Here is a 14,593-nt window from a genome sequence, read left to right as displayed (position 1 = left end):
ACATGGAAATTGGTGCATTCGACCACCCTTCTAATTGAAGATTTACAGAACTAGAAAGAAAACCTTCTCTCTCAGCCTCCAGGCTCTCACAGTTTGTTTAAGAAAAAAAACCAAAACAAACCCAACCAACCACCAACAACAAAACACAAAACCCTCAAAGCCCAAAGAAACCACAACCAGATCTACTTTTTTTCTTTCCTTCAAATCACAGTATCAGTATCACAGTATCACCAAGGTTAGAAGAGACCTCGAGGATCATGGAGTCCAACCTGTCACCACAGACCTCATGACTAGACCATGGCACCAAGTGCCACATCCAGTCCCCTCTTGAACACCTCCAGGGACGGTGACTCCAGCACCTCCCCGGGCAGGGGAATGCTCATAACTGTTTTGTCAGCCTCGACTGCTAATAGTCAGAAAAAATTATTCTAGTCAGAAACAACATATTCAGCCAGATCCCTGCTAATTACCATGTTTCCATTGTCTCTCTCCTATTGCCTAGCTTTAGGAAATAATTTGTACAATCTAGATAATTTCTTTTAGCGTGCCACTTGTTCTTCTGCCCATCTCTTCCCCCTAGCTGACTGAGCTGTAACAGCTCAGCGATGTCCTCATGATACTGCACTGAATACAACTGCCTGACAACAGCAGGTAAAAAAGAGTCTTCATTGCCAAGTGGTGAATGGCTAGTTTTATCTCTGTCCTCCTAAAAATGGTTGTATTCAGTCTAATGATCACTGAAGCTATAAAATTGGAGCATATCCCTGTTGTCACAAAGGTGTAGATATGTGTAAATATACAGAGGTTCTGTCACTGTCCTGGACTTTGATGTGGGGCTCTAGCGTTCCTCTCTTGCTCCCATCTTCCCAGCTGGCACTTAATAAAATACAGGCCTCCCAAGACTTGGGTTTAAATGCCACTTTCATTGTTGCCAGTTCTGCTGGACATAATTGCATAAATTTTCCTCTCCCTGAAAATCTTCTCAATTTCTACCTACTCACTGATTTCAGAACCAGGCTGTCTTCAATTGCTGGCCAGACTGTACTTTTCAAAAAATAAGCCTCTAATTTCCAGGCTGACTTAGCCTTCCATAAGTGATAAACCTTTCTTGTTTTCTCATGATCCTCACTGCTGAGTCTAATTACATGCTGCTAGGTGAGATATTTTACAGAAATCTGCCCTATTGTTTCTAACTCGAAGCTGCCTTCATCAACAACACTGAGGGAAAGAAAATGTACTTTGCCATAAGCCCATAGTGAGATGCATGAGTTATATTACTACTCTTAACTATTCATTGGTTAGATTCTGCATTAACCATTCCAATAAATTCCCCTAGATCCACATCATGTGTACAAGCTGGTCATTCCCTGGACTGTCTGATTTGCTTCTGTGACCGTTTTAGGCTGTGCCTTTGAGAAAGGGACAGTTGCTGGAACACTCTGGCTGAATGCTTTGAAAAACAAAGATAAAGGACTTTCATTGGTAGATTGGTAGAATTTAACTTGTAATTTTAGTTCAGTTTGAATCTCAGTCAGTTCAGTCTGTCTTTTTTCACTCTGTCTGTTTCAGTCTCTCTGAGCAACAGCTGTGCTGGACGGAGTTGTTCTTGAATTAACTGAGCTAACCAGATAAGAAACCAATTCTTGCATATGCTTTGAGCTAACAGAATTTCCTCCTGAATAGTTACCTTTTCCCTCTCTAACCCTTTGTGGGACAAAAGGGAGGTAGGGGGTAGAGGAGGGGACCCTCCTGGCTGGAGGAGGGAAAGTTTTTTTCTGTATTACGGTCAGAGTGGCTGGAGAGCAGCCAGGCAGAGAGGGACCTGGGGGTGCTGGTTGATGGTAGGCTGAACATGAGCCTGCAGTGTGCCCAGGCAGCCAGGAGGGCCAATGGCATCCTGGGCTGCATCAGGAACAGTGTGGCCAGCAGGAGCAGGGAGGTCATTCTGCCCCTGTACACTGCACTGGTGAGGCCACACCTTGAGTCCTGTGTCCAGTTCTGGGCCCCTCAGTTTGGAAGGATGTTGACTTGCTGGAACAAGTCCAGAGAAGGGCAACGAAGTTGGTGAGGGGCTTGGAGCACAGCCCTGAGAGGAGAGGCTGAGGGAGCTGGGGTTGCTTAGCCTGGAGAGGAGGAGCCCCAGGGGTGACCTTATTGCTCTCTACAACTACCTGAAGGGAGGTTGTAGCCAGGTGGGATTTGGTCTCTTCTCCCAGGCAGCCAGCACCAGAACAAGAGTACACAGTCTCAGGCTGTGCCAGGGGAGGTTTAGTTTGGATGTTAGGAAGAAGTTCTACACAGAGAGAGTGATTGCCCATTGGAATGGGCTGCCCAGGGAGGTGGTGGAGTCACCATCACTGGAGGTGTTCTGGAGGAGACTTGATGGGGTGCTTGGTGCCATGGGTTATTTGATTTGGTGGTGTTGGATGATAGGTTGGACACGATGATCTTGAAGGTCTCTTCCATCCTGGTCTATTCTATTCTATTCTAAATATTGTATATTGTGTATATATCCATTTGCATTTCATCCTGCTTGTAAATACAGGTTATTCATACCTCTGCCTCTCCAACTGAGTTAGCCGTGGTTTCTTTGGGGGCGGGGAGGGGAGAACTGAACTTTCTCTCACCACCACAACTTCTCAAAATGTCCTTAGGTTTCTTCAGGCCCAGTGAAAGATGCCATCATTCCCCAACAAACTGAAAAAAACCCAAAATAACCCCCACACACACATCTCCTAGCCAGCTCGGAAATAACTGGATATGAATTACACAGAATTGCAGATGTCAAGTTGGGAACCTTGATATCAACTTATTAACCACATCCTAAATTATCTTGATGTAGAAATGTTTGATAGTCTCAGCTATACAAAACATCTGTCTCTTCACACAACAGAAGTGCTTATTGAACTCTTTTTAATTAACTGTTGCTAAAGCCAAGTTTTCCCTCTAGTAATGAATCACTATCAGAATTCCTGCAGCTTTTATTTAGGCAGGGGAAAAATAATCTGATTCCTCTTATTCACAGTATTGCCAAGGTTGGAAGAGACCTTGAGGATCATCGAGTCCAACCTGTCACCACAGACCTCATGACTAGACCATGGCACCAAGTGCCACGTCCAATCCCCTCTTGAACACCTCCAGGGATGGGGACTCCACCACCTCCCTGGGCAGCACATTCCAATGACGAACGACTCGCTCAGTGAAGAACTTTCTCCTGACCTCCAGTCTAAACCTCCCCTGGTGCAGCTTGAGACTGTGTCCCCTTGTTCTGGTGCTGGTTGCCTGGGAGAAAAGACCAACCCCTTCCTGGCTACAACCACCTTTCAGGTAGTTGTAGAGGGCAATGAGGTCACCCCTGGTCCTTCTCTTCTCCAGGCTAAACAACCCCAGCTCCCTCAGCCTCTCCTCACAGGGCTGTGCTCAAGGCCTCTCCCCAGCCTTGTTGCCCTTCTCTGGACACGTTCAAGTGTCTCGATGTCCTTCTTAAACTGAGGGGCCCAGAACTGGACACAGGACTCAAGGTGCAGCCTAATTGCTAATTCCTAGCAATATTTGCAATAACTTGTTCTTTAAGAATGTAGAAACAGACAGAACCTCTGCCTGATGTTCAGTAGTATTCCTTTACATGCACTTCTAGCTTGAAAGTCTGGTTGATGTTTTAATTGATATGATATTCCTTCTGAAAAAAAAAAAAAAAAGCCAACACCACAAATAAATAAACAAAACTAAACCACAGCAACAAACAACCAAACAAACCCCAACCCCCAAAAACAAAACAGTGGCTTTTTCTATAGGGAAATAGAGAAATATTCTTAATTAGCATTCATAGATTTCTGTCTTTCCCCCCCCCCCCCCCCCCCATGGTGTTGTGATTTCTAGTTGTCTTCCCATGGTTAGTTGATTACATGGTGTTGGATGATAGGTTGGACTTGATCTCAAAGGTCTCTTCCAACCTGGTCTATTCTATTCCATTCCATTCCCTTGGAAGAACTGAGTTCTTTCAACAGTACCAATAGAGTGGTTTGGATGTTGATGCTGCTTGCAGACAGCAGTATAAACTAGGATGATTTCTTTTCAAACATTTACAGTGGTTTGTAGAATTATGACTTGGTGGTTTTCATGTGCTGAGATGACCTCTTAAAGCTCTGCTTGTGCCAGACATGGGATTTTTTCTAGTGAGAAATCTTTGTCTCTTTGTCACTTTGTAGATAGCACTGCTCTAATCTCCTGTCCTCCATCTGCTACTTAAAGTTGAGATATTCATGGCAGTGATGATTTTTATGTCCTTCCCTTTTGTTACATACAAGTGCAAATGCCTTGGGATTTCAATCTGATTCAGGAGATTTTAGTGCACACCTGTTATAAACTACCCAGTGATTACATGATACACTACTCACTTCATAAGTATTTAGCATCCTCTTGCTCTTGAGCTGTCCACAGTGGTGTCATTTTTGACATAAATTGCCATTTTTCCTTTCTTTTTTTTCAAGCTGCTCTTCATAAACACCTGAGAACAACTTTGTTAAAGAACCTGATGGGGAGACCTTATTGCTCTCTACAACTGCCTGAAGGGAGATTGTACACAGGTGGGGCTGGTCTCTTCTCCCAGGCAACCAGCACCAGGACAAGCACCAGGGCAACAATGTTGATGAGGGGTTTGGAACACAGCCCTATGAGGAGAGGCTGAGGGAGCTGGGGTTGCTTAGCCTGGAGAAGAGGAGACTCAGGGGTGACCTTATTGCTCTCTACAACTCCCTGAAGGGAGGTTGTAGCCAGGAGAAGGTTGGTCTCTTCTCTCAGGCAACCAGAACAAGAGGACACAGTCTCAAGCTGTGCCAGGAGAGGTTTAGGCTGGAGGTTAGGAAGAAGTTCTACACAGAGAGAGTGATTGCCCATTGGAATGGGCTGCCTGGGGAGGTGATAGAGTCACCATCATTGGAGGTGTTCAGGAGGAGACTTGATGGGGTGCTTGGTGCCATGGTTTAGTTGATTAGATGGTGTTGGATGATAGGTTGGACACAATGATCTTGAAGGCCTCTTCCAACCTGGTTTATTCTATTCTGTTAGACTCACCCCAACAGCTTTCAGTATCACCACTTAGGCTTTTCATTTTGTAACCCAAGCTCCTAATGTTGTTGTACAAACTAATAAGTTACTTTTGTATTATTGCTCTTTACTGTCAGTGTGCAGCATTAACCTGTGTTAGCGTTGACAGCTGAATAGTGTACAGACAATCCTGCTGGTGATGATGGCTGGGTGCAAAATAGAGGCTGAAGAGTGGTGGTCAACGGTGCCAAGTCCAGCTGGAGAGCTGTAACTAGTGGAGTCCCCCAGGGATCAGTGCTGGGTCCAGTCCTGCTCAACACTGATGAGGGGACAGACAGAGTGTCTGCTCAGCAAGTTTGCTGATGATATCAAACTGGGAGGCTTGGCTGATTTGCCTGAAGTCTGTGCAGCCATTCAACAGACCTGGACAGACTGGAGAGCTGGGCAACAAGGATAAGTAGCATCCTGCATCTGGGAAAGAATAATAAACTGCACCAGTACAGGTTGGGAGGTGATCTGCTAGAGGGCAGCCCCATGGAGAAGGACCTGGGAGTCCTGGTGGATAACAAGATATCCATGGGTCAGCAATGTGCCCTCGTGGCCAAGAGGGCTGGTGTAATCCTGTGGTGCATTAAGAGGAATGTGTCCATCAGATCAAGGGAGGTTCTCCTCCCCCTCTACTCTGCCCTGGTGAGACCACACCTGGAATATTGCATCCAGTTTTGGGCTCCCCAGTTCAAGAGGGACAGGGATCTACTTGAGAAAGTCCAATGGAGAGCAACCAGGATGATTGAGGGACTGGAGCACTGCCCCATGAGGAGAGGCTGAGAGAGCTGGGGCTTTTCAGTCTGGAGAAGAGAAAACAGAGGGGATTTAATAAGTGTTTATAAATATCTGAGGGCTGGGTGTCAAGAGAGAGGGGACAGGCTCTGCTCAGTTGCACCCTGTGATAGGACAAGGGGTAATGGATATAAACTCCAGCACAGGAGGTTCCACCTCAACATGAGGAGGAACTCCTTCACTGTGAGGGTCACAGAGCACTGGAACAGGCTCCCTGGAAGGATTGTGGAGTCTCCTTCTCTGGAGACTTTCAAGACCCATCTGGATGTGTTCCTGTGCAACCTGTGCTAGATTTATGGTCCCGCTCCTGGAATGGGGTTGGACTCAATGATCTCTGGGAGTCCCTTCCAGCCCCTAACATCCTGTGGTGGTAACACTTGCATGATGACAGAGTCTCTGCTAGATCTGTAGATTGTGCAGCCGGTGATGTTGAATCAGTGTGGGTATAACATATATTTGGATCCAATCAGTTGTGGGACTGCTCTGTGACAAAACCAGCAGAGCCTGTTTCTGGTGCTTCCTCCCCAGGCTGCATCATGGCTCACCCCCGTCTTTAGGAAACCGAGAAATAATAATCCCATTCAATGCTCTAATTCTAACAAAAAGACACTTTGGGACAAGCTTCCAGCCCTCTTTCTGAACGACTGCACCCTCTAATGGGGTAAAACAGATTGACTTTCCATGCAGCCAATTCATTTTTGTATTGGTTATATCCTTCTAAGTCCTTACAGGCATAACACAAGAGCCCATTCTTGTGCCAGCAAAACAAGCAGAGTTCTGCTGAATGCAGGTTACAGGGGAGGTGTGAGTAGCCAATAAAAACTTTGTGATTCATCTCTGCTCTGGGTTAATGAAAAGTGTGGAAATAGCTGCCTACATTCATGGTGAGAAGAAAAAAGAATTTTAACAAACTCCTAGAAAGGAGAATTCATTCCACTTCTGAGTCCAGGGTTGGGTTGGGTTGGTTTGTTCCTTTGTTTTCGCTCGTTTGTCTTATTGTGTGAAGCTATCTGCTCATTTTACCAGAGCTCTGCGAGGAAGTAAGTTTGAACAGTGAAAGTGAGGTGAAACAGACACTTAACCATGATGTTGCATCTTCTCAAACAGGTAATTCTGTAATGGACCAATGAAAGCCAATGATGACAAGTTGTGGTCAACAGCCCTTGAATGTGCTGATGGTTCTGCTTTCATTACTCTTGTCAGCAGGTAACGTTTCTGTTTTGAATTTATCTTTCACTAATGTGTGCCACAGGGGAAAAATCACTTGCAAATACCAGCTTCCTACAAAACAAGCAAGATCAAACAGGTTGTTGGGTAATACATAAATAAAGCCTTGTTGTATTTAAGACCTGGAAGATGGAATTTGCCATGCAATTGAAAAATCAGTTTGAGAATGAATAGGTGGTGGGATACTGACATGGCAAAGCAGGCTGAAAACGTCAAAGAGACAAAGTTAATGTTTTTATATGCTAGCTTGTCAGGTCATTTTAAAGGGATAAAAAATTTGGGGGGGGGGGGCAAGCAAGCTCTACCCCACCAGTTTGCTAAATAACCATCTGCTGGAAGCAGAGCCACTCAGGTTCCAATTGTCTGCTTTGATGTGCACACAAAGACCATGTAAACATGTGAAGGATTGGACTTGGAACTTCTACTACTCTTGAGATGTATACATGTTAGGTACAATGTAAGTTGTTGTTTTATATATAGGCTCAGGGGAGACCTTATTGCTCTCTGCAACTATCTCAAAGGAGGTTGTAGCCAGGTGGGGGTTGGTCTCTTCTCCCAGGCAACCAGCACCAGAACAAGAGGACACAGTCTCAAGCTGCACCAGGGGACGTTTAGGCTCGAGGTGAGGAGGAAGTTCTTCACAGAAAGAGTAATTGGCCATTGGAATGTGCTGCCCAGGGAGGTGGTGCAGTCTCTGTCCCTGGAGGTGCTCAGAGAGGGATTGGACGTGGCACTTGAAGCCATGGTTTAGTTGTCATGAGGTGTTAGGTAATAGTTTGGACTTGATGATCTCTGAGGTCTTCTCCAACCTTGTTGATTCTGATTGATAGATAGATATAAAATATGTATGATGACATCCTGGTAGACCTTCCTGAACCTAAAGGACAAGGAAGTGGTTCCAGAGACATTTTTTTTCCTGATGCTGGGTAGATCTGCCCTAAATGTTTGCTACTAGCACACAGAAAGGATTTGTGCAGAAACCTGTCAGTTGTTAGGCTGAGAACTGGTTGTATGCTGCAGTGATTAGTTGTGTTTGTTCTTCAGGGGTTGGTGTTTTTTATGAGGGTAAGGGTTTCTGTGATTAGGAATGAGTATTTAAAAGAATCATTAAAAAGCTCTAGTCCCAGTAGATTTGAATGAGAGGAAATGGCCTGAGACAACACCAGGTGTCAAAACGACCATGGACTCTCCTTTCCTCCCTGTCTTAAAATATCAGCATGCTCCAGTAAGAGCTGCTGCTACTGTCTGTGTGATGCCTACATATTCCATGCTAGATCCTCCTCAATTAGTTCAAGTGCATTTTGTTGCCCCCAGTCTCATTGCTTGTTTATAGGTGTCCAAGGTGATTCTTGCTAATGATAGTTCATTATTTAGCTATGAGGGACATAGTAATTTTACTGGCAATGTTTAGTAAACTAGACTAGACTCTGCCTGATCTTAAATCACTGTTTTTCTGTAGAGTCCTTCCATGGCTGTATGGCACTGCATCTCTACTTGCATAATTACCCTCTTTGTACAGGCATGGGCTTCTTTGTTGTTTTCCAGGTTGGTGTCACTTCAGAGAGCCATTTCCCTGGTGCATGAATGCAGCCAATCAGTCAGTGAACGTACCTCAGTGATCAAAATCAGAAACCTTTAGCAGCTTCTTGTCTCTTCTGTTGATTTTTGTTAGGTTTTCATACCTTTACCACACTTTGTAGGGGACTTCTGCTAGAAACTTCTTGAGATTCCATATCTCCAGACTATATAATTACCCATCCCAGCTGAATGGCACCCTGCACTTGCACTGTGTGTACAAGCAGTAGCAGCCTGCCACTGTATGCACTTACTCCTTTTAACCCAGATGCAAAACCAGAATTAGGATTTATTTTTTTCTCTCTTAGAATTACTGCCTCTGAAGTAATAATGGTTTTATTTTTATAGCTTTTGCTACTTACATAATATTTCTGTTATCTGTTATTATCTCTGCTTCATCTTCTTGCTGCTCTTTGGCCACCAGTATTTTCTTACCTAGCATCCATTACTAGCATCTAGAGTACAAGCCTTATTAGAAATCATCACAACCCCTTCATGCCCGCTTAATCCTGCTCCTCAGATGATTTTACTACTGGTATCTGTGGGAGTGGGTTTAGTTCCTTCCTAATTCACAAGCATTTTACAGGATGAAAGTGGTGTGGGCATGAGGTTTCAATGGCATCCTGGCCTGCATCAGGAACAGTGTGGCCAGCAGGAGCAGGGAGGTCATTCTGCCCCTGTACACTGCACTGGTTAGGCCACACCTTGAGTCCTGTGTCCAGTTCTGGGCCCTCAGTTTAGGAAGGAGGTTGACTTGCTGAAACATGTCCAGAGAAGGGCAACAAAAATGGGGAGGGGTCTGGAGCACAGCCCTGTGAGGAGAGACTGAGGGAGCTGGGGTTGCTTAGCCTGGAGAAGAGGAGACTCAGGGGTGACCTTATTGCTCTCTACAACTACCTTAAGGGAGGTTGTGGACAGGCAGAGGTTGGTTTCTTCTCCCAGGCAACCAGCACCAGGACAAGAGGACACAGTCTCAAGGCTGCACCAGGGGAGGTTTAAGCTGGAGGTTAGGAGGAAGTTCTACAGAGAGAGAGTGATTGCCCATTGGAATGGGCTGCCTGGGGAGGTGGTAGAGTCACCATCATTGGAGGTGTTCAGGAGGAGACTTGATGGGGTGCTTGGTGCCATGGTTTAGTTGATTAGGTGGTGTTGGGTGATAAGTTGGACACGATGATCTTGAGGGTCTCTTCTAACCTGGTCTGGTCTGGGCTATTCAATTCAGTTCGATTCTAACGTGCTTTTAATTTCTCTTTACCTTTTCCTGAATTGCTGGTTACAAAAAAAAGTACAAACCAACAACTACATGTGTTGCAGACCCTCTTTAAATGTAAGAGTCTATGAAATTTAGTATTTTTCAGCCAGCATGAATGTAATTTATTTGTTTTCTGTCTAAGACAGGCCAGCTTCCATAAAGGAAAGTTACGGGCTTTATGCAGTGAGATAACAGGCCAGCAAAACAAAGGTACTCTCACTGGAATGCTATCAACAGCATTTTTAAACTGAGCTGAAATGAAGCTCTGATGGCAAGACTCCTTTTGAGGTCTGCAGATGTACAGACTTCTGCCTGCATCGTTGAAAACTGCACTTAACAATTTGGAGCATCACTTTCACTGGTGTGGTGGTTTGAGCCTTAAACTGGAGTGTAAGCACTCAAATGACAGCAAACGCACTCGGGGCCATGGTTTAGTTGATTAGATGGTGTTGGGTGATGGGTTGGACTTGATGATCACAGAATCACCAAGGTTGGAAGAGACCTCAAAGATCATCAAGTCCAACCTGTCACCACAGACCTCATGACTAGACCATGGCACCAAGTGCCACATCCAATCCCCTCTTGAACACCTCCAGGGACGGTGACTCCACCACCTCCCTGGGCAGCACATTCCAATGCCTAACAACTCTCTCTGTGAAGAACTTTCTCCTCACCTCCAGCCTAAACTTCCCCTGGTGCAGCTTGAGACTGTGTCCCCTTGTTCTGGTGCTGGTTGCCTGGGAGAAGAGACCAACCCCTTCCTGGCTACAGCCTCCCTTCAGGTAGTTGTAGAGAGCAATGAGGTTTCCCCTGAGCCTCCTCTTCTCCAGGCTAAGCAACCCCAGCTCCCTCAGTCTCCAGCCTGGTTAATTCTATTCTATGCAAACCAAGAATTCCTCCTGCTCTTCCCCTCCTACCCCCCTGCTCTTTCTCTGGTAAGGAGAAGGAACAGGAAAAAAAAAAAGGGGGGGGAGGGAAAAGGGAATGGAGGTGAATCTATATTGGGGGGAATAAAAAAAGAAAATCTGGAGTCAGTTTGGAAGTAGAAGCAGTAAATGTTTGCACCAACGTGTGTATATATACATACAGCAGTACTGGGGCGGGGTGGGGTGGGTGTTTACAAGGGTGAGGGAGAAGGATGAATAGGAAAATATACAAAACCAAGCCTGGATGGCCTTGTAGTTCCTTGAATGTAAGTGGATTTAGTCCTTTAGAGAGCGTGGGAGCAGCTAGGGAGAGGCCAGGCCTGACCAGGTAGAAGAATCAGGAAAGACTGCTGTAGCTGTTGTCCTTTTTTCTCCTGCCTTGCCTGCTCAAGAGAACAAAGGACAGCAGTGTCCTCCTTTTATAGGCTTGCTGGACAGGAACAGGGAGTGGAATAGACCACCTTTGACCCAGGGGACCCCTCCTTCTGGGAGGGGGAAACCAAGCTTCTGTCTGCTCACCTGGATCAGGTTTCTTTTATCCTGTGGGGAGGGGGACAGGGGGAAGCAAGGCTCTCTCAGCCCTACACCCAGGATGAGCGTAACCCAGCACAACTGGCTCCACAGGCAGAACAGAAGAGGATGAGTAAGCAAAAGTTCCCAGAGAAGCTGTTCTCAGAGTACTGTCTTCCTTGTGCCAGAAAAAGAGAGAAGCAGCAACTGTGCCAGTGGAGCAGAGGTTTGGTCAGGTATTGAGGTCATGGTTTAGAATGAGGATGAAGTTTGGCAGCTTGTGCTCTGTGATTAGGAAGGAGTTGAAGCAGGCAGAATGCTCTCAGAACAGGGAGAAATAACACTGAAAGGAAAGGCTTTTGTTCAGATTGGGCAGGCTATGGCTCCATTTAAAAACAGAATTACATTGGATTGAAAATACTAAAACCTCAGACTGGCTTTACTTCTGTGTTAACAAGCTAACAATGACATGCAAGTTTAGATTTGTGAACACCTGCTAGTTGTACTGCCCACACAGGGAGTGCAGAACAAAGGGAGCAACAGCACAGTCATGCCAGAAGGATACCCTTTCTGACCGCTAACTCTTAGATGCATTGTGCACATCTTGGGTTCATTTCTTGCACTAGAGCACTTTTATAAGATCAGAGGTGACAGCATGGCTTATATTAACAGGCAAAACTTGGCATTGCTTGCACGTTGCAGGCTTCTTTTTTCCTGTGAAGCAGGAAATGAATGTCCAGAGAGCAAAACTGTCACAAGTTCCCAAATGATTGGCATTGTGCTAACTAAAATAGCGTGAATCTTCCCGTGGACCCATATGGAAGGCTTCTAAAGATCAGCCAACCTCAAAGCCTTGGAGCTTTAAAGATTTAGTAGCTAAATTAAAACTTTAATTAGTATTACACAGATCTCTAGCTGTGAACACACAGGAGAGGAACAGTTTGATGTAGCTCAGAGTGCTGGTGAGCAAGTTCACCGTGAGCCAATAATGTGCCGTTTGGCCAAGAAGACCACTGGGCTTTCAGGGATGCATTAAGAAGAGGATGACCAGCAGGTCAAGGGAAGTTCTTCTGCCCCTCTGCTCTGTCCAAGTTAGGCCTCATCTGGAATATTGTGTCCAGTTCTGGGCAAGATCAAGAGAGATGGGGGACTACTGGAGTAGAGTACAACAGAGGGCCACAAGATTGATTAGGGGAACGGAGCATCTCTCTCACAAGGAGAGGCTGAGGGATTTTAGGGCTCTTTAGCCTGGAAAATGGAAGACTGATAACCAATACTTACCAATATTGATGTCTAATAAATGAAGGTCATGGGGATGGGGCTGCGATCTTTTCATTAGAATAGAATAGACCAGGTTGGAAGAGACCATCGAGATCATCGCGTCCAACCCATCAACCAATCCAGCCCACCTAAACAACTAACCCATGGCACCAAGCACCCCATCAAGTCTCCTCCTGAACACCTCCAGTGATGGCGACTCCACCACCTCCCCAGGCAGCCCATTCCAATGGGCAATCGCTCTCTCTGTGTAGAACTTCTTCCTAACATCGGTGCCCAGTGATAAGACAAGGGACAGTGGGCACAGACTAGAACACACTCAAACCTAAGGAGAAGCCTCTTTACTTTGAGGGTGACAGAGCACTGGATCAGGGTGCACAGAGAGGTTGTGGCGCTCTTCTCTGCAGACTTTGAGAACCCACCTCCATACGTTCCTGTGGCAACCTGTTCAGCAAGGGAGGTTGGACTAGACGATCTCCAGAGGTGTCTTCCAAGCCCTACCATGCATTGATTCTGTACACTGAACCTTTACTTTTTAAGGCAGATAAATCTTAGGATAAGCTGAACAGCCCCTAGAGTCAAGGCCACTTCTGTTTCTCATTGTGCATCCAAACAAGGAGGCTGGGGACAGAGCAGGAGCAGCAGACCCAAACTGGCCAAAGGGATATTCTGTATTCCATACAGCAGCATGCTCAGCAATTAAACTGAGGTGGGAGCTTATCCAAAAACTGCTTGGAGACCAGCTGGGCATCAGTCTGACAGTAGTGAGTGATTGCTCTACCATCACTTGTGGGTTGGCCTTTTTGTTTGGGGTGGGTTTTTTCTTATTTATTAAGAGGCATTTATCTCAACTCATGAATTTTCTCACTTTGACCTTCTGTTTCTGTCACCCATCCCACTGGGTGGGGGAGTGAGCAAGCAGCTATGTGGTGCTTAGCTGCCAAGCAGGGTTAACCCACCTCACACTGACTACAAAATTCATACTGCAATTAAATCATCATGGTGTGCACTTATTTGTGCATTTATTTTAATCACTGACACACATTTGGCTATTTAAGGATTTGCTTACATTTTATTACAGACATCACTCCTCCTCTGACCTGATGGTGTCTTCACTCTGTAGTCATCTGTTCTTCCCCCAGCTTCCATCCCCATAGAAGTTTGTGGTTTGTTTTCCTTTGCAAATGGGCAGAGGAGCTCTCTAAGGATCAGGGAGGGACACTTTCAGGTGTGCTGTTCAGTAAACCACTTTGCAGTGGTTTGCAGGAGCAAGCTAAGCTTAAGGGCCTATAGCCCTTTGGAGCATTCCCACAATGTAGTATCTCTCTAGGAGCACTGAGTAATTTCAGAAGTGTAGAAAGTGTAGAGAGCTTAAGAAACATAAAGAGCTACATGTAGTTCTTTTGCTGTGCAGTAAATGTATACACAAGACAGGTATAGCCTTGCAGAGCTGCTCTTCACCTGTGGTGGCTTAACACAGGTGCAATTCACCCAAACCAAGTTGTAGTAATAACACAAAACCTGACTTTTTTGCTATCCTGTTACTTGGAAAGCTTGTTCTAGCAATAAACATCTTCCATTGAAACACCCTAAACTTGAACCCACCCTCTCTGCTAGAGGCTTCAAAAATGACTGGCTTTCAAGTTGTTGTAATAATGCCACTTTTAAAAGGAAAAATAAGCTAATCTATCTGTAGCCATGAAAGGTGTGATACCCACATTTGGAAATAAATGAAGATGGCTCTGTGGGTAATGCACAATAAATGAAATTTGTGTTGCACTCCAAGGCTTTGCAGGTATCAGAAAAGAAAAATTTTGTTTCCTAGGAGCTGCTGATGTGATCAAAGTGCAGATATTTCAGTGAAGAAGAAATACCAAGATGGCTAAAAGGGAGAGCTGTCAAGCTGATCAGATCAGTTATATTTTCCTACAGCTGCAAC

General features: G+C 45.4%; 1 protein-coding gene across 3 annotated transcripts in view; it reads left to right on the top strand.

Annotated features, from left to right (window-relative positions):
• The window catches only part of SHISAL1 (shisa like 1), a 116,583-nt gene that overhangs the window by 50,332 nt on the left and 51,658 nt on the right, over positions 1-14,593 (top strand). For all 3 annotated transcript variants that reach the window (XM_054173881.1, XM_054173879.1, XM_054173880.1), the window contains exon 2: positions 6,994-7,092. In XM_054173881.1, coding sequence (XP_054029856.1) covers positions 7,023-7,092 — 70 coding nt within the window. In that variant the 5' untranslated portion in view covers positions 6,994-7,022. The remainder of the gene's footprint in view (positions 1-6,993; positions 7,093-14,593) is intronic.

The sequence above is a fragment of the Dryobates pubescens genome, chromosome 27 (genome assembly GCF_014839835.1).
Source record: "Dryobates pubescens isolate bDryPub1 chromosome 27, bDryPub1.pri, whole genome shotgun sequence".
Classification (NCBI taxonomy): Eukaryota; Metazoa; Chordata; class Aves; order Piciformes; family Picidae; genus Dryobates; species Dryobates pubescens.
The sequence above is the reverse complement of the archived record's forward strand: the minus strand, read 5'-3'. Positions and strand labels throughout refer to the sequence as shown.